Here is a 19,725-nt window from a genome sequence, read left to right as displayed (position 1 = left end):
GAGCGCTGCTTCCCGAAACATCCGTGTCTAGGTGTTTGCTTTCTCCGTCAGCACCCCAAGCATCTCCAAATGTCCGCCTCTCTGTTGGCTCTCAGCTTTCCCCAGTGTTTCCTCTTTTAAAGAACTCCAGTAAACTAGGCAAGACCCGCCTGGAATGGGCAGGGTCACATCTCCAGCCAAACCAAAGGTCACATCCACAGTTGAGTGTGTCACATTTCCATGGAAACGAAATCACAAAAGTTTTCTACCCTACAATACTGAATCAGAATTGAAGGACCTGGCTTTTCTGGGGTGCACTTTTGAAGCAGCACACCCACATTTCTCCTAGACGTATGCAGATATCCATTTCAGTGTGGCTTGTCACGCTCACAGGGCCACCGATCATTTTGCAGAACGCCTCTCAGCTTGTGTGAGGCTGTTTCTCGTGCGAGGTGACACGAGTGCTCTCACTCCATCACCGGCGTCAGGTTAGGGGACCTTCCCAGGGCGCCGAGGCCTGAGCTCAGGGGCATCTGCCGGAGCTGGCCATAACTAAGCTACTGTCTCTGCTTGTGAAGGATGAGGGTCTTGTGGGGAATTTCTGGGAAGCTTTGTAAATATCCCGCTGCATCGCTTCTCCTTTCATTTATGACTCTTGCCTAAAATGATTGTTACTGTGCTGTGTAAATTTACCTCCATACTTTTTTTTCTGAGACTTTTTCCATGTTTTTCCCGATTGGAAATGTAATATAAACCCCAAAAGCTAACAATAGAATACATTCATTTCTGTAGTAAAGGAGAATAAAACAATAAGTGAGGGGAGCGAGGCACCACCTCTGTGCATCCAGACACACCCACGCAGCCCCGTTTCCATCCCAGAGAGGACAGGCCTGGCAACACTGGTGGATGCAACTGTTGAGTGGTTACTGCAGACCAGAACCCGAAAGTTTCCATCAAGCGTGAGCGCCCCTGACGAAGCCATCTCCTCGAGGGTGTCCGGGACCCCAGCTGGCTGGGACGCCCCATCCCAGCTCAGAGCCACGTGTGCTGGGGCAGTGGGGGGCACGTGTGGTTCCGCGGATAGAGGGAGGGGCTCGTGAGCCCCCGTTTCCTCTTCCACCTTCAAGGTGACCAGTGTAGCCCCTGGGGTGACCGAGTGCGGCCCCGGCGAGTACCTGGTGAACCAACCACCTCTGCTGCAAATGCTGTCTGCCTGGTAAGTACAGGACACCTTCCAGAACCTTCCAGGACAGGCCTGACCCGTGAGGAGGGTGGCCTGAGGACCTTGGGCGTAGACTGGAGGCCTGAGCCCTGGGTGGGGAGAGCCCAGTAGGGACGGTGGCCTCCTCTTGACCCCTGCCCACTGCCCCCATGTCCCTCCAGCAGGCATGTCCGTTTATACCCCTGAGTGGGGGCTCCATCCTCAATAGGAGGCTGGGAGATGAGCCCTCGAGGAACCTGGGGCTCCAATGCCCAGCTGTGCCCAGCACCCTCCCCCCACCTCCGCAGCCCCCTCCTGAGCACGTCAGCAAGCACTGCAGTGTGACCCACGATGGCGGAGAGTGTGTGCCCTGCGAGCCGGGGACATTCACAGACGTCCCCACAAGGAGATCTCCGGCCGCCGGTGTACCTGGTGCGTGATAGGTGAGGGAGCTGCTGGAGCCAAGGGGCCTGCGTGCTCTCACTTTAGGAAATATCCCACGAGTTTTCCGTGTGGGAAACTCACCCTGGGGAAGCCAGCCCAGAGATGCCACTGAGGACCCCCTACCACCGCAGGAGCCCCGGGCTGCAGGCAGAGGGACTGAGGTGTCCTGCCTCGTGGTGACAGCTGTACCTGGTGAAGGAATCCATTAGCACATCACCAGGACTTATAAGGCAGGTGGGCGTGGTTGCTATGGCAACCCCCATATACCGAAGTTCATCTGAGCATCTAGATGAAGCACCAGATCCCCCAGGAAAACATAATTTTTTTCAAGCATTAGTGCAAAATAACAGGTACTTTGCATGCGTCTAGCAGAGGACGTGGAAGGTGCTTCTGGGAAGAAACACTGCTTATGGAGATTTGAAGACACAGAGGAACCCAGCGTGACTGTGGGTGGGAGACTCAAGGTTAAAGGGGTCAGTGCCCCCCGAGAGGAGTCTCTGACCAGTGCGTTTCCACTGAGAATCCCAGCAGGGTTTCTGTGAGCTCTGACAAGCTGACAGTTGCCCAAACTGTCCAGAGATGAAACAAGCTGGTGCCCGGCCCTGCAGACGTGAAAACTTTGTATAAAGAGACAGCGATGAGCACGGGAGCATCAGGTGGGGGGAAGGGCCCAGAAGACCCCACGATACGCAGCGCGGTCCCTGCTGCCCGACCTCGCCCCTCCCAGGGAAATGCTGGAATCCCCCAGGGGCCGGGACATGGAGGTCCCCAGACACCAAGGAGGACTAAGGGGTCCCCACAGTGTCCACAGCATCCGTTCCTTGACAGGGGAAAGGCCACACAAAGAGTGAAACCTCAATGTAAAGCAGAAAATATGGAGAATTGTTGATTGTTTGGTGGAGAAAATAAGAAAATTTTAACCATTACATAGACAGTCAAACGGAAGTGATCATAAACATACAAAAATGTGAAAATACATGGAAAACTACGCCGTGGGCCAGGCTGGCAGGTTTATAAGGTTTGCCCGGACTGGTGGGGGGGCAGAGAGCTTGGGGACTCGCACTCTCAGGACCCCTCGGAAACAGCCTGGCGGGTCAGTGCGGTGGAGCTGGGCCAGGCCAGCCAGCAGCGCATCCGAGCCCGGGAAGGTCACTCAGCCGGGAGAGGGAACAGACACTGCGTGCACTTGGACGGACCCTGCTGACCTCGTTTTGGGTGAAGTCAGCCGGACTCGCATTGTACGCTCTCGGTGACGTGGAGTAGTTAGAACAGGACAGCGCGTAGGGTCAGGTGGCCAGGGCCAGGGAAGGGAGTATGGGTTGGTGCCTGATTGGCAGACCTTCTAATTGGGGTCTAGAAGTTTCGGGTTGGGGGCAGATCTGGGCCCAGGCCGAAGGGCAGGTGCCCGAGCCATTGCCATGTGTGTGGCCAGGACAGAGCTTTCCCTCCGGGACTGACCCCTGCCCTCCCTCCTGCAGACCAGGAGGTCTGAGTGCTCCCTGACTAGCTGCTGAGTGCTCCCTGACCAGCGACCGGCCCTGCCAGTGCAGGATGGGGGACTTCTACTGTGACTCCCCTGTGGACTGCACGGAGAACGGCTTCCGCTGTCCCAGGTGCCGCCTCAGGGGCTGGGACCACAGGGGAGGGAAGAGGCCTGGGTGCTCGGGGGTCCCAGGCAGCGGTGGGTGCCCATAGGCCTGGGTGGAGTCCCCCACTCTCTGCTGTTCAGCCCCAGATGACTTGTTTCACCCTCTGAGCCTCAGTTTACCTATGTGTAGAATGGGTCTCCTGGTAGCACATGCTGCATGGAGTGCCGTGGAGATTCAATCAAGCAAACACCTGGATCTCTCAGGGCAGGGGCTGGACGGTGGCCACTGCCCAAGCATTCATTCACAGAACAAATGACTCCTGGCCCCCCCAACACTGTGGGTGGCATTGAGGCCCTGATCCCAGGGTGGACAGAGAAAGGTCAGAGGCCCGTAGGGTACAGGGCTGGGGTGACAAAGCCAGGAGGGATGAGGGGATGTGCTCTAGGAGGGTCCTGGGGCGCCGAAGAAAGCATCACCAACTGGGGGCTTCAAGCCTCAGGAACTTCCTGTCGCTCACTCCGGGGCCAGGCCCAAAACCACAGCATGCGGGGCACCCCTCCCAAGGCCCTGGGCTCTTCCTTGCCGCTCCCAGCTTCCAGGGTGGGGGCCATCCTGGGGTTTCCCTGTGGCTGCCTCCCTGTTGTCCGTCTCTCCGTCTCTCCTTCACACAAGGAGCCCTGTCCTAGTAGATGGAACCTCCCCCAGGACGGCCTCACCCTAAATCCGCCCTCAGCATTGCTCCTACTTCCAGGAGGGTCACGTGCTAAGCGACCCTGGGGGACCCGAGTCCACCCCCAGTCGGGGCCCCTGTCCTGGGGAGCTGGGCCTGGCCCCCCCACTGTCCCGAGAACTGTGTGCGCGGGGGAGGGGGCTGGGCTGGGCCAGGGTGGGTAATGTCCCCGTGTCTTCTTTCTTTGCTCCCAAGTGTCCGGAGGGCACAGTCCCCCTTCGGCCATGCAACGCCGTGAGGGACGCCATGTGTGATAAGAACCCACCCTCACCCTTCCCTCACTGAACATCCACAACCCTGGGCGGGTGCAGTGTGAGAAGGTGCAGAGCCCCAGTGGGTGGGGCCCTGGGGATGTCTTGCTCACCGTCCCCCTTGTGGGGGTGGCCGGGCCCCACACCCCCTCCCCACATGTGTCTGGGCAGCAGCCGCTCCTCCTTGCACTTCTGCTTTCCCAGCGGGGAGACTGTGACCCCCGGGGGTGGGGGCTGTGCCCTGTCCTGCCCCAGCCTCCCTTCCGTGGTCCAGCAGGGAGTCCTGGGCTAGCCCTCACACCAGCCCCTCCCCCTGGAGGCCCACAGCCTCTTGCCCCCATTTTGGGGTCAAGCCGCCTAGCCCTTGCAGGACCCGAGCCTGGGGTCTTCGTCTGTGATGTCACTGACCACTCCTGGGGGCCGGGACCGTCCGAATGACGTCACAGTGGTCGGCGAGGGTCATGGGGATGGCCAGCAGGGAGGACTCGGGGAGGACTCAGGCCGGACACATGCCGCCACTGCCCTTCCCAGGGCTGGGACTCAGCTTGGGAAGCTTCTCCCGCTGGTGGGGAAGCAGGTCGACCTGCAGCCCTTCCCCTGCTCTGTCTCCTCCAAGAAACAGCGCCCAGCTGGGGAGGGTCGACATCCGGCTTCCCCTCCCCTCCTCCTCCTCCTCCCCCTCCCCTCCCCTCCTCCTCCTCCCCCCTCCCCTCCCCTCCTCCTCCCCCCTCCCCTCCCTTTCTCCTCCCCCCTCCCCTCCCCTCCTCCTCCCCCCTCCCCTCCTCCTCCCCCCTCCCCTCCCCTCTTCCTCCCCCCTCCCCTCCCCTCCCCTCCTCCTCCTCCTCCTCCTGGCAGCTGTCTGGCACCCCAAGAGCAAAGGTAGGTGGGGGGGGGCACCGTGCTGCTCACACATTCAGGACATGGGGACATGGACACACAGACGGTCAGACAGACGGATGGAAGATACGCATGCAGGCAGACATGGAGATAGACAGATGGATAGACAGATTATGAATAGAAAGACAGATTGATTGATAGATGACAGGTGGGTGAAGACAGTAGGCAGGTAGAAAATGGGTGGGTGGGGAGCGTGGCAGGGCAAAGGGGCACGATGCCAGCAGTGGGCGGCTCCGGGCACCTGAGGTCAGGCTCTGTGCCTCTGGACAGGTTTTGCCACTATCAGGTAGGAATTATTTCGAAATGAAACCCTAAATAAAGGCGAATAGACGTGTGGTTGATCAAATAGTAAATAGCCCCGCAGCCCCGCCAGCCTGGAATCGGGGCTGTTCACTCGAGGATCTCACGGAGAGGGTTTTAGGTACAGGCCCCCAGGCCCAGTTCCTGCCCCCAGAGGCAGCGCCAGGGCCTGGTGGGGGAGGGGCGGGAGGGGGAGGGGCGAGAGCTAGCTCAGGTTAGCTGGGGGCCGGGGAGGGGCCGTGGGGGCTTGCTGAGGGCCCCTTGTGTTCCCAGGGCGTCCTCGCAGGTGAACATGAGCACCTGTCCGTGCTGCGAGCCGTGGGTGTCGGGCTCCGGAGGAGGTGGGGCCTGCAGGCCGCAGGGGGTGTGTGGACGACAGAGCCACTCAGCGGGGTGGGCTCAGGGTCCCTGGGGGGGCAGGCAGAACCCGGAGGGCAGCTCAGCAGCTGGACCCCAGGTCTTCAGGCAGAACATCTCCTTCTCCCCAAATCTTCAGTTTTCAGTCCTGAGGCCCTCAGCCACTCGGGGAGCACCCCCCCAAGGCTGTGTCCTGGCCTCAAGGCGATGCTCTACATGTGATCCCCAACTCCAGACAACCTGCCTCGGGACCCACGGGCCACCCCTCTGAGTGACCACTGGGTCCTCTAGCCTGGCCCGGGGACATGCAGTCACCCGCCCACCAGCTAGAGCGTTCCCTGTCCCTGTAAATCGATCACCATGTCCCTCTCCTGGCACCCAGCACAGTGACCGAGGGGCGTCCTGCAGTTTGCGGCGACACTGACGCGGCTTCTTTCCTTCTCTTTTTATTTTCAGAGCAGCTGAGCCAGCCGGGCCCCCCTGTACATGTCTCACTGGTATTGGGGTGGTGCTCCTGGGGACCCTCACGGGCTCAGGGTCCTAGCACAGCCCTGGGCCTCCAGCCTGTGGCAGCGGGACCAGGAGTGGTCCCGGGGGAGGGCACAGGGTGGTGGCAGTCGCCGCCTCCCTTGGCCCCTACCCTCCCCCACCTCCCCCTGGCCCCACACCCGCCTCCCCTCGCCCCCTGCCCCCCCACCATGTCGACCTGTGCTGGGGCCTCCACCCCCTTCCTGCAGCGCAGGGGGCTGAGCTGGAGGATGGGGTAACTTCTGCTGCCATAGAGCCCGACGGTGGCCTGAGGCCCAGGCCCAGGACTTGGCGTGGGGACCCCTGGAAGGGCTGGTGTTCTAGTTTGCTAGCTGCCGGAATGCAACATACCAGAAACAGAATGGCTTTTAAAAAGGGGAATTTAATAAGTTACAAGTTTACAGTTCTAAGGCTGAGAAAATGTCCCAATTAAAGCAAGTCTATAGAAATGTCCAATCTAAGGCATCCAGGGAAAGATACCTTGGTTCAAGAAGGCCAACAACGTTCAACGTTTCTCAGCTGGAAGGGCACATGGTGAACATGGCGGCATCTGCTGGCTTTCGTGGCTCTACCAAAAGGGACTCTCTCCAAAATGTTTCCTCTTTTAAAGGATTCCAGGAAACAACTCCACCTTCAGTGGGTGGAGACACACCTTCATGGAAATCATCTAATTAAAAGATACCACCCACAATTGGGTGGGTCACATCTTCATGGAATCAAACTGCTCCCACCCAGCAATATTGAATGAGGATCAAAGGGCATGGCTTTTCTGGGGTCCACCACAGGTTCAGACCAGCACAGCTAGGGACAGAGCTGGAACGTCCCCGTACGGGATTCCCGGGGGAGCTGCCCACACCCGCTCCCCACCCCAGACCGAGCCTTTCTGTCCCCTGGGCGGCTTGGGTAGGGGAGGCCGAGGGTCCCTCACCCAGAACCTCACTTGGTCCTTCAGTCTCCTGGAAGCCCCCAGGCCGATGAGGCAGTACTTGTCGTGGACGCTGGAGGCCACCAGCCAGTCCCGGCTGTGAAGACGACTCTGGGTGGATGTATGCAGGGCAGCAGGACCTCAGACCAGGACCCAGGCTGGACCCTCAGAGGTCCTGGGGGATGCCCCTGCACTGCAGGCTGAGGTGCTGGAAGGTTCTGCGGAGGCCTCAGGAAGGAGCCCCCACCTCGTCCTTCTGCAGGCCGCAGACCAACGGATCAGACCATGGCCCCCCCGCCCTTCAAATGACATGTAACAGGTAAATGAGCCCTGAAGGGGGCGGCCTACCAGCTAAAGGAGCACTTATGGAGCATCGACTGTGTGTGTGAAGTGTCTGACCCACTTACTCCCATGGAACCTACACTCCACCCTGTGGCCTGAGGGGACCTCGAGGGGGTCCGGTTTCAGAAGGTCCCCACCAAGCCCTCGGATGCTGGGGGCCGCGCCTCTCCTCACTGGAAACCTGGCCTCCAGATTGCATCCTGGCCCTGAGTCAGTGCTGCAGACACTGATTAGGCACCTGCTGTATGCCCAGCACTGACCACTATAGAGGATCAGGTTCCAGGCTCCAGAGTCCGAGGAGGGAGAGGAGACCCCGATCTCACCCTGGCAGTGGGGGTCTTGCAGGGTTGGCAGCAGGTGCCAGGTGACCCCGAAGCTCCGAGGTCAGAGGTGGTCTCCGGGGGGCCTTTGGGGCTTTCACGGCTCAGAGGCCGGACCCTCGCCGAGGACCCTGTGCCCAGGTCCCCTGGACACGGGGAGGTGGAGCTCTCCTCTAGCTGTGCACAGCGTGTCCCCAGGCAGCGGGCTGGGGCTTCATCAGACCCCCTAATACAGAGGGGACCCTCCCCTCAGTGAGAAACACAGGGTCAGGCGAGGGGGCGTCCCAGGGTCTGTGGAAGCTTCATTGTCCCTGCTTCCAGCCCTGGCGGTTGAAGGAACCCCGAAAGCTGCTGTTGGGGGGCAAGCTGGGGTGGGGAGCCCCCGGTGTTGGGGGACGGAGGGGCCTGAGGCTGGGGAAGCCTGACCTCATCCTCGGGAGAGCCAGGGTTCAGGGCCGCGTCTACGCAGATCATGACCACCAGAGTCCTGAGAGGAGGTGCTCCTTTCAGGGTCTCAGTATCTCCCATTTATCTGGACTTCTCCTGAGCCCTAATACATGGTGGCTCCGGGAGGAAAAGCCTACTGACATACCCCCACCCACAGGACGGCTGCTATGTAAACAGGGAAGTGCGTGCTGGAGGGCGTGAGGAGACGGGACCCCAGGCCACGTAAGGGGAGGGGACAGGGCAGCTGCTTGGGAGGCCCCATTGCCGGGCCTCAGAGGGTTAACGTAGGATTCCCACTGACCCAGCCTCCCCTTCTAGGGCTACCCCCACAGGCAGTGGAACCAGGGTCTCAGACAGACAGGTGGGCCCCAATCTCCACAGCAGTCTCACCACAACAGCCAGAGGAGGACACAGCCCAAGTGTCCTCAAGCACAGAAGGGAAGGGTACCAGGGGTACCGAGGGCACCCACCCCTGGGCCAGCTGCGTCCAGAGCCCCCTGGCCGCCCCTCGGCCCCCCGGGCAGGCAGAAGCGCTCCCTGGCTGACCCCCCCAGCACGGTACAGTGGGAGCGCCTCGTTCTAGCCAGACACGTCTCACCACCTCGTCTTTATGTTTCAGCCACCAGCACCAGCACAATGCATCACGAATTAGGATGCAAGGATCCGGAAAGTAACTGGGAAATGTGGATGAGCCTCACCTGACTTGACTATAATGGAATTGAGATCGGTGAATGTGCGAATATAAGAATTGGAGGGACAGCGTCCTGATGTGCCCCTCGGGTGAAAGGAATGCCTTGTCTACAGCACCACCCATACGCTCTGCCTCCCCCCACCCCCCAGGACAGTTGATGACCTGTAACTTCTGTCCTGGTCATGCAAACAGCCATGCACAATAAACCGTTCTCAGTACGGAGTGGGGCGCTGGGTCTGGCTCTCCCCAGGCTCCAGCACCCTCCAGCCTCTCCCGCTTCCCTCACCTGGCTGTCGTCGGCCTCATAGTAGAGACAGCAGAAGAGCACAAAGTGGCTGAGGTCCCTGAGGGAGGACCAGAAGATGTTCTGAAGGTGGCGGGACCTTGGCCTTGCTGCCCCAGGAGATGACCAGCTGCTCAGCCACACAGCCCGTCCTCCTGGGGGACATGGACAAGGCGATGAACATGGCAGACGCCCTGAGACGCGGCGCCCACGGCCCGCCCAACACAGTGCATCACCAAGCCCACCTGCCTGGTGACCAGGTCCTTGCAGGAGTGCCGAGTGCACAGAAGGGGACACCAGGCCACAGACACAGAAGCCCAGAAAGTGTCGATGCATCCACTGTGAGAGCTCCGGTCACCAGCTGCTGACCTCAGGCCTTTGGTGGGGACACCTGCGGCAGGTAGACAGGAACTAGGAGAGCATTGGACATCCCTGACCTCATGGGTCAGAGACAACAGCACTTGCAGGGTCCTCGGTGCCAACCCTGCCTGTGTGTCCACTAGGTGGACCCCAAATAGAAAGGTACCATGCAAAGGCTTCCTGCATCCACTGGATGCCTTCATTCCCTTTAAACTGCTTCTCAATTTCATATTCTTGTCAAGTCAGAACTGACATGGTCCCTGGGGCTGTTGTCACAGCGTCCTCTGTGCAGCTCCTTTTGTCTCAGGCTGCGGCTCGCCTCCTCTGGGCAAGGTGGACACCCTAGGAGGAAATTAGTGACCACAGGTTTGTCCTTCAGCCCTTTTACTCCTCTAAGTCTCCCACCCCTCCACCTACTTGTGGGGTCAGACCTCTACCGCCCTGGGGGAACTCAGGTGCATTTTAGATGTCTAGATAGTTCCACTTTAAGATACAGTGTTGCAATAAGGCAACACTATGCTGCTACAGTTTACATTTTTCCTAATGAAAATTTGTAACTGAAACAGTGTTTCATTTCCCTGACTGCACTGACCCTGGGTGCTGTGGTGCCCTTGGGAGGTGACATCATGCTCCCAGATGGTGGGAACCCCTCAGTATCCCTGTGCCCCGTGGGGGGAGGGAGTTCCTGGGGGCTGGGACCACAGGCCTGAGAAGCCTGCTCTCCAACTGGCTTGTGGGCTCCAGCTCAGACATGGGAGTCCTACCCTCACACTTTCCCCAAACATCAAATTCTGCATCTGTCCTTGGGCATATTCCCAAGTTGGTACAGGCATTTCCATCCTGGGACAGGGGCATGCATTCAGCTCTTCCCCACCTGCTCCTCATGGGATCTTCAGGAAAGGAAATGCCCAACCTCTAGCCAGGACTCTTGCTCCAGACACTGGGTCATCCCTGACCCCATCTCCCTTGTCCCCACCAGCCTCCTTACGGGCCCCTGGGCTCTGGGATGTGTCCTTGACCCGTCTCTCATTCCCTGAAGAGGATCAAAGGCGTCCTGTCGGGTCCTGCTTTCTCGGAGTCTCCTGACTCCACTCCCCTCTTCCCAGCCTTTGCTGGAGGATGTTCTAGAGCCCAGATGGCGAGGGCGCCCTCGCCTCTACACCGTTAGGGGGTCTCCTTGTCCTTGACTTTGCTAAGACCCTCCAAGCAGCGCCATGGCCCTCGCTGGGGCCTGGAGAGAACCATCCCCTGCCGCCGCCCTCCGCGTGCCCTCCAGGTCCTGTGAATCGCCTTCCCTTCTCCTAATGGGCCTCCCTCCCGCCGGTCCTCTGCCTGGAATGCGTTTCCCAGCCTCGCCTCCCTCCTCGGAGTCAGCCTCGGGGCCCATCCCGCCCCTGGGAGTCCCTGTAGACCCCAGGGCTGCTCCTGTCCCCTCAGCGGCTCAGGGCCAGGGGGGCAGAAGTGACACCCCCACGCGAGCGAGGATCTGCCCCGAGCGCCCACCGCAGCCCTGGCCCCGCGCGGGAGCCTGGAGACGCCTCCTCCCAGCATGCCGCGCGCCGCCGCGTCCCCGGCGTCCTGGTTGCCTAGCGACGGCGAGGACCCGGAAGCCGGCGGGCGCGGCGGGGCGGGGCTTCCGGCGCGGTTGCATCAGATTCTGGGCAGTGCCGGCCGCCGCGGCCCGTCGGGAGTCCCAGCGATGGCAGGTTCCTCCGGGGAGCAGGGTGAGCGCGCGGCGCGGCCGCCACCGGGCGTCGGGCGGGGCTCGCGGCGGGGGTGGCGGTCGCGGGCTGGAGGCGCGGACCCCCGGGCCCGGGCGCGATCCCCGGCTGGCAGAGCGCAGTTCCCGGGCGGGCGGGCGGGGGCCACCCTGCACCCCCGTCAGGGCGTGCGCCCGCTGCTCCCGCTGCCCCCGCTGCCCCCGCTGCCCCCGCTGCCCCCGCTGCCCCCGCTGCCCCCGCTGCTCCCGCTGCTCCCGCTGCTCCCGCTGCTCCCGCTGCCGGGTCGCCCGCAGCCGGCCCGGGCCCGGGATGCTTGCGCCGAGGTCGCCCCTCTCCCAGCCTCGGGGCCCCCTCTCTGTTGGAGCCGAGGAGTCCTGCGCCCCTGTGGTTCCCGGGCCTGACCTCCTCCCTTGCCCCCCAACTGTTGTTTGGGGGAGCAGCCAGGACCCGGCGCGGGGGCTGGTTTGTGCCAGGTCCCCAAGGCGGCGTGTGGGTGGAGGGCGGGTGAGGCTGGTCGTTGGGGAAACGGGGCACAGGACGCTGGCCCAGCGCGGGCATAAACATAAAAGTGCCCTGGGGTTTGGGGAAGGCTTTCATCTCCTGCTGGGCACTCGGGTACAGCTGGACGTCGCTGGCCAGAGGCGTCCTGACCCCCTTTATTGCGGCTCTGGGAAGCGTGGGAGCAGCTCCTGACTGGGCTCAGCAGATCACCCTCGCTCATGACACACACCTCCCGGCCAGGGCGCACAGAGCCCCCGGCAAGGATGCGCGCTTCCCTCAGCGTCCCCGAGATAAGACTGCAGGTGCCTGAAGTCCAGAGACTGCCACCTGCATTCCTGGCTGTGCCAACAAACTCAGGAAAGATTCACACTGTGTACTTTACATTCTGTTAGTGCCACACATAACACATGGCATCTCCTTCCTACCCTACACCCATTGGTTTGTGTTGTCCCAAGTTTCCTTGGCAAGAGCTGGCCCTTGCTCCTGAGTGCAGAGACCGGGCATGGGCTGGGGAAGCTGCTGGGCCTGTGGCCCCTGGCGTTGCCGGTGACGTGGGAGAGCCCGATGACAGGGCCCTGAAAGCATGTCCAGCCTGCTGGGCTCCTGCTCCGCCCTCCCCAGCCCCAGGCGCCCAGACGCCTTTGGAATAACTGCCCTTTACCCACCCTGGGCCCTGGGCGTGTGCCAGAGCCTCTTTGTGCCTCGATTTACCCGCAGCAAAACGGAGGTAATAGTTCTGCCCGGGTAGGAAGCTGCGAGCCTTCAGTCAGGATGGAAGCCTGGCCGCGTAAGTGTTGAGAACTCATGCCTGTTTGTTTGCTTTAAATTACAAGGGTGGTTTGGGTTCTTTTAAAAAGTAGATGGCATATTGGTTTTTTTGCATATTTATGTTTGTTTTGTTTGTTTTTTCCTTTCCTATTTGGCATGGAGTTGTAGGTTTTTGGAGCCTTAGTAAGCATTGGCATATTTTTGGAGATGGACGTGCGGGTGGGGTTGACCCCAGGGTGTCAGGGCAGTTGTAGGTTTTCCCTGGTTTTATGCCTCAGGGCTGCATCCCATCCCTTCCCAGCTGCCTTCTCATCCCCAGGCCAGAGCACTCCCCCGCTTCACTGATGCCTGCATGCTCCCCCCCCCCACACACACACCCTGAGACCCCTGGAGCCTACCCTGAGAAAGGAGGTTGTAGGAAAGGAAGTCCTCATGGCTGTAGAAGGGCACCAGGGTTCTTGCAGACCTAACTGGTTCCGGGTGCCTCAGTTTTTATTCCCAAGGTTGGATTCACCCGAGGTGATAGTCTTCCCAGATTGCCCAGCAGACCCTCATGCGTGTTCTCCGTTTTCTGATCGTCTACCCCGGCCTGACTGAGAGCGTTTACCTGGCTGCCAGTGGTCTCCTTAGACCCGCAGCTCCCTGCTTGTGGGCTGGCGGAGGATTGTCCCAGGAGGACGTGTGGGCTCCTCCCAGGGCCCTGGCCCTGCACACTCAGGACCTCACTTTGGTGAGGCTCTGGCACACGCCCAGGGCCCAGGGTGGGTAAAGGGCAGCTGTTCCAAAGGCGTCTGGGCGCCTGGGGCTGGGAGGGCAGAGCAGGAGCCCAGCAGGCTGGACATGCTTTCAGGGCCCTGTCATCGGGCTCTCCCATGTCACCAGCCACCCCAGGGGCCACAGGCCCAGCAGCTTTTTGGGGGTACACTCGTGCAGTCTATTCTTTGTGCAGCCAGCAGCCCCCGCTCTCAGTACTTGCGTCTGCTCTCTCCTGTGATCTCAGCGTAGAGCTGGATGGTGGGTGCTGCCGATACTGCTTTTCTGGACTAGAATCCTGAGGTTCAGAGATGCTAAGCAGACCAGGCTCCAAGCTCCAGAGGTCTGGCTGCCCTTGGAGCCTTCACCAGGGCTGTGATATCGGTGCTTTGATTATTCTCTTCCCACTAACCGAACGGCTCCAATCTCTGAACTAGTTAAGTTAAGGTACCCAGGAGGTACTGGGTGCAGCAGGGAACCAGAGTGGGGCCTTGGTGGGTGTAGACTCCAGCCCCCAGATGCCTTCTAAACTGAACCTGCATTACCTTGGGGCTTGCTGAGTCTCAGGCAAGAAAATGGGGACCATGGGGGGGCGAATGTAAGGCAGGAGGCCCCCCATCCCGACTTCTGAGCAGGTGCAGATGCAGGTGGGAATGAGCCAGAGGTGGGGAGCAGGGATCCCACCGTCTGTCAGTCCACTCGTCTGGGGCTCGCTGACTGTGGTCTGGGCCCAGTGCCTCTACCCAGTGACACCCCCCCACACCTGCATTTGGGTGATAGCAGCAAATGTTTTATGCAGACCCCAGCCTCCCCACCCGTGACTGGCAGGGCCAGTGGTGAGAACACCCACTGCAGAAGCCGCCTGTCCTCGGGCAGTGTAGGAGCTGGGCTGCACCTCTCGCCTGTAGGTGGGATCCCCATCACCACGGGGACAGGGCAGTGGACCCCCAGCAGGGGCTGGGGCGGGCAGGACCTGGCCCAGGGAGTGGGACCGGCCACTCTCTGGCCCTACCGCAGCCTGGCCCAACCCCATGACCACTTGAAAGCTGACCTGTTTTTGTTTCCTCGAGACACTTGTAAACGCAGCTACTGTAATTACCGAAATCGGCTTCCCTGTGTTTTGGAAGCCTGTTCTTCTGGGTGTTCTCTGTGCCCTTCTGCCTCAGCTGAGCCTGCTTGTGTGGGCCGTGTTCCCCACAGGGGCCGCCCTTCGGGTGCGCGTGCGCCTGGGGAGCTCCCACGCGGGACCCCTGGTTTGAGGGGTGAGTGTAACAGCAGCAGACACGGGCTGCGTGGCCAGAACATATGCTAAGCACTTACGAGGCTCGCTTGGCTCAAGCTCGACAGCTTTCCCAGGCGTGTGGTGTCCTTAGCTGGCCTTCCGCGCAGAGGCGTGGCCATGTGGCCGGGCCATGAGGTCGGGGGGACGCGGCTTGCCGATCCCTGGTGCGGTGGGCTGGCAGGGCCTCCTGTGCCCGGAATGCGCTGTTAGCACCTTGAAGCCCTGGGATTTGCTAGACCGTGTCATGTGCTCATCTCGTAAAGATCATATGCTCGCGGTAGAGGATGTGTGAGCAGCCAAGAAAAGATGGAAATAAAGGCACCTGTCCCCCTCCTCAGAGAGCGCCCCTGTTTGCATTTAGGCAGGACCCGGGGACCTCTCTCACAAGACCACAGTGGGACTGTGCCCAGCAGTTCCCGCCACTACCCTTGACTCTGATCCATCAGAGAAGGGGAAGGGGCATGTGGAGGGTGGGAGCTGGGGACAGCCTCAGAGTGGCCAATACAGTCCAGCCCAGCAGGGGCCATTAATCCAGTAGGGGGTCGTGATCCAGTGGGGGACCCTAATTCATCAGGGGCCCTTAATCCAGTGGGGGACCCTAATCCAGCAGGGCCCTTACTCCAGTGGGGGACCCTAATTCAGTGGGGGGGCTCTAATCCAGCAGGGGTCCCCCTGGCCGAGCGCAGCTGCCTGAGAGGCACAGGGTGGGGGCACAGGCCACATGGGGTCCAGTCCAAGGTCAGCCTGCACTCCCTGTGAGGTGGGGGCTTAGAGAGAGAAGAGATGGGATCTTGTGTTTTATGGCTGCCGAGTGGGAGGGGCCGGCCCCTGGGTCTGCCCTAGGCGAGGGCTTGGCTTACCTGCTGGCCTGGTGCTGCTGAGGGCGTGACGGTATCCGAGCAGGCCGGCGCAGTGCCACAGAGGTGCTGGGGGTGGTGCCAGGGCGCTCTCAGGGCCGTGGCAGAGGGAGGTGGTCCCGCAGCCAGGGGCCTCCGTGCTTGTCACCTTATCAACCGGAGGTTTTCTGGAAAGCCCATGTTTTTGTTTTAATATTTTTATTGAGAAATCTTCACACATATCCACTCCATCCAAGTATACAATCAGTGGCTGACAATATCATCACATAGTTGTGCATTCTTCACCATGATCATTTGTAGAACATTTGCATCACTCCAGGAAAAGGAATAAAAAGAAAAGAAAAAAAAACTCATACATCACACCTCATATCCCCTACCCCCCATCTCATTGACCACCAGCCTTTCAGTCTGTCCATTTTTTGTTTTACCTTTTCTCCCCTGCCCCATTAATTATTTTTTTACCTTTTTTTTTTTAACTCATCTATCCATACCCTGGATAAAAGGAGCATTAGACACAAGGTTTTCCCAATCTCACAGTCACATTGCAAATGCTAAATTTTTCTATAATCATCTTCAAGAATCAAGGCTACTGGGGCACAGCTCAACAGTTTCACGTACTTCCCTCCAGCCACGCCAACACACCATAAACTAAAAGGGATATCTATGTAAGGCATAAGAACAACCTCTCGACTCTGTTTGGAATCTCTCAGACACTGACACTTTATTTTGTCTCATTTCTCTCTTCCCCTCTTGGTCAAAAAGGCTTTCTCAGTTCCTTGATGCCGGGTCCCGGCTCATCCCGGGATTTCTGCCCCACGTTACCAGGGAGATTTACACCCTGGGAGTCATGTCCCACGTAGAGAGGCAGGCAGTGAGCTCACTGGGTGAGTTGGCTTAGAGAGAGAGAGAGAGGCCACATCTGAGCCACAGAAGTTCTCTGGGGGTGACTCTTAGGCCTAATTTTAAGCAGGCTTAGCCTGTCCTTTGCAGGAATAACTTTCTTAGGGGTAAACCTCAAGATCGAGGGCTTAGCCTTTGAATTGGTAGTCCCCACTGAAATCCCCCCCCTTTTCTTTTATGGTCCATAGCCTATCTTTTTTTTAACTTTTTTTATTGTATAAAATAACATATATATACAAAGCAAAGAAATAAAAAAGCAATAGTTTTCAGAGCACACTTCAACGAGTAGTTACAGGACAGTTCCCAGAGTTTGTCATGGGCTACCATACCATCATCTCAGATTTTTCCTTCTAGCTTCTCCAGAATAAAGGAGGCTAGAAGGGATAAACATTTTTTTATCATCACAACTGTTTTTTTTTTTTTAATTTTTTTGTGAAAAATAACATATACACAAAAAAGCCATAAATTTCAAAGCACAGCACAATAATTAGTTGTAGAACAGATTTCAGTTTGGTATAGGTTTTTCTTTCTAGCTGCTCCAAGACACTGGAGACTAAAATATCAATTTAATGATTCAGCAATCATATTCATATGTTAAACCCTACCTTCTCTGTATAACTCCACCACCACCTTTGATCTTTCTCCCATTCTTTAGGGGTATTTGGGTTATGCCCATTCTAACTTTTTCATATTGAAAGGGCCTGGCAATAATATGGGGTAGGGGGATGGAACTTAGGTGATGTTCTGGAGAGGCTGGGCCCTCTAGGTTTCAAGATTTACCTGGTCCTACAACCCATCTGGAGGTTGTAGGTTTCTGGAAAGTTACCCTAGTGCGTGTAACCTTTGTAGAATTGTATATTGCCCTAGGTGTTCTTTAGGATTGGCTGGAATGGTTTTGGTCGAGGTTTAACAAGTTATGATCAGTAGCAATGTCTAACTGAAGCTTGCATAAGAGTGACCTCCAGAGTAGCCTCTCCACTCTATTTGAACTCTCTCTGCCACTGATACTTTATTAGTTACACTTCTTTTCCCCCTTTTGGTCAGGATGGCATTGTTATCCCCTGGTGCCAGGGCCAGACTCATCCGTGGGAGTCATCTCACCCACTGCCAGGGAGACTTTCACCCCTGGATGTCATGTCCCACGTAGAGGGGAGGGCAATGGTTTTACTTGTAGAGTTGGAAAGGAGTTTTCTTTTGGATGGGGGACAGAGTGCAGGGTCTGGAAATCGAACCCGGGTCTCCCGCATGGCAGGCGAGAATTCTGCCACTGAACTACCCTTGCACCTCCCTGAGAGCCGGTGCTTCATGTTTAAAGCATGAAGCCCCTTATGAGGGTTCAAGGGATTTCCACTGGGGTCCACCTGAATACAACATACAAAGGGAGAAGCCCTGGGGGTCTAATGGGCTGCGGCTGAGGCTCTGACATGTCCCGAAGGCAAGTGACTGACAGATCGAGGAGTCTCTGCCCAGTCCCCACTCCCTGCGCACCTACCTTGCTGGTGGTGTTTGCTTTAAACAAGTCTGGGGGCAATGCAGGGAGGGCAGATGTGGTGGTGGGAGCTCCAAATTTAGAATCTTTTTTTTTGTTTAATATTTTTATTGATAACATACAAGCATAAGTATTCTTAACATACAAACATTCCATATGTGGTGTATAATCAGTGGCTGAAAATATCATATAGTTGTATATTCATCACCATGATCATTTCTTATAATTTTTGCATCACTCCAGAAAAAGAAATAGAAAAAAACTCATGCATACCATACCCCTTACCCCCCATCTCATTGACCACTAGTATTTCCATCTACTCAATTTATTTTAACGTTTGTTCCCCGTATTATTTATTTATTTTTAATCCACAGTTTTTACTCATCTGTCCATACTATAGATAAAAGGAGCTTCAGAACAGGGTTTTCACAATCACACAGTCACATTGCAAAAGCTGGGTCATTATACAATCATCTTCAAGAAACATGGCTACTGGAGCACAGCTCAAGAATTTCAGGCAATTCCTCCAGCCTCTCTAATACACCTTAATCTAAAAAGGTGACATCTATATAATGTATAAGAATAACCTCCAGGATGATCTCTCGACTCTGTTTGAAATCTCTCAGCCATTTTATTTTGACAGTTTATTTTGTCTCATTTTTCTCTTCCCCCTTTTGGTCGAGAAGGTTTTCTCAATCCCTTGATGCTGAGTCCCAGCTCATTCTAGGGTTTCTGTCCCATGTTGTCAGTGAGGTTTACATCCCTGGGAGTCATGTCCCATGTAGAGAGGGGGACAGATTTAGAATCTTTAAACCCTTAAGTTATGTTAATTGGGATTAAACTTTAAAAAATATATATTATTTCAAGAATTAACCTAAAAATGTAAAGTCATCTCTCCCCTCTAGCATGGATGAGCTCAGTCTCCAGCCTGGTGGGGCTAGATGCCTTTCGTCAGTGGGGCCCCAGTTGCTTTGGGGGTGCTTCTGGAAGCCCAGGGCTCCGTTACCCATGGGTTTACATGCAGAGCTCTGGGGTTCACCTGAAATGGCCCATTAGCATCTGGGCTTCTGGAGGGGCTGGGGGCCTGGCCTGTCACCTGCATACCCACTGGGCCGGCAGCCTCCTCCAGGCGGGTTAGCAGTGTCTGCCAGGGAACGCAGGAGGGTTTTCCAGATACTTCTGCCACGCACCCCCTTCCCCAGCGTCGGGTGGAAACCCCTGCTGTCGGCCATCTCCCCCCCCCACCCCAGGCCGAGCCCTGCTGGCCCCTGCAGTGTCCTGCACGCTCGTCCAGAAGGCTCGAGTAGTCAGGTGGCCAGGGGACCTCATTGTCTCCCTCGGCATGTCTCCTCTGCTGACCCCCTCTTCCCCGCCGTCCTGCTCCTTCTCAGTCAGAGTTTAGCCCTGCCAAGAATCTCGTTCCCGACACAGCGGAGCCACCTTCCGTGCTGCCACCCCCAATCCTTCTAGTTCCTTCCAGCCCTCTTCTATGGCACTGACTGGCCCCAGCCCGCTCTGTCCATCTGGCATGTGAGGTCCGTTCCCCCTTGGGCCTCCTCACCCAGTTCCCAGGCTCCCCCTTGAGCTCTGGTCCCAGCACGGACCACCCCTCCGTGGAGGCTCCCTGCACCCCCCCACCCGGGCACCCACCCTGCCACTCCCTGGCCCAGGCAGCCGGAGTGTCCCTGCGAGGGCTGGGGCTTTTTCTGGGGGCTGAATCCCCAGGAGCCTGCAGGGCTACCCTGCCCCCGCCTCAGCCCTGGCCCTGCTCTCCACCTCCTGCCCGGGGCACTCTCGGTTCGGGCAGGCA

General features: G+C 58.0%; 2 protein-coding genes across 9 annotated transcripts in view; one reads left to right on the top strand and one right to left on the bottom strand.

Annotated features, from left to right (window-relative positions):
* Positions 1-6,638: 6,638 nt before the first annotated feature.
* On the bottom strand, positions 6,639-11,242 carry LOC143646475 (uncharacterized). 8 transcript variants are annotated; one of them, XR_013157479.1, is made up of 6 exons: positions 11,148-11,187; positions 10,633-10,677; positions 9,811-9,986; positions 9,530-9,695; positions 7,217-9,439; positions 6,639-6,943 (listed from the first exon to the last, which is right to left on the bottom strand). XR_013157479.1 is itself a non-coding variant. In XM_077115393.1 (6 exons), the coding sequence occupies exons 3-5, from the start codon at positions 9,618-9,620 to the stop codon at positions 8,952-8,954; spliced, it is 309 nt and encodes a 102-aa protein (XP_076971508.1). In that variant the 5' UTR covers positions 9,621-9,986; positions 10,633-10,677; positions 11,148-11,187; the 3' UTR covers positions 6,639-6,943; positions 7,217-8,951. The 8 variants fall into 8 exon arrangements, 2 of the variants coding, with proteins under 2 accessions (XP_076971508.1, XP_076971509.1); XR_013157477.1 differs by having other exon boundaries at positions 9,530-9,675; XM_077115393.1 differs by having other exon boundaries at positions 7,217-9,017; positions 9,288-9,439; positions 9,530-9,986.
* Positions 11,243-11,254: 12 nt separating this feature from the next.
* The window catches only part of CARS1 (cysteinyl-tRNA synthetase 1), a 73,121-nt gene continuing 64,650 nt past the window's right edge, over positions 11,255-19,725 (top strand). The window contains exon 1 of the mRNA XM_077115392.1: positions 11,255-11,368. Within this exon, the coding sequence (XP_076971507.1) occupies positions 11,344-11,368 (25 nt within the window). The 5' untranslated portion in view covers positions 11,255-11,343. The remainder of the gene's footprint in view (positions 11,369-19,725) is intronic.

The sequence above is a fragment of the Tamandua tetradactyla genome, chromosome 9 (genome assembly GCF_023851605.1).
Source record: "Tamandua tetradactyla isolate mTamTet1 chromosome 9, mTamTet1.pri, whole genome shotgun sequence".
Lineage (NCBI taxonomy): Eukaryota > Metazoa > Chordata > Mammalia > Pilosa > Myrmecophagidae > Tamandua > Tamandua tetradactyla.
This window is presented reverse-complemented; position numbering and strand designations above follow the sequence as displayed.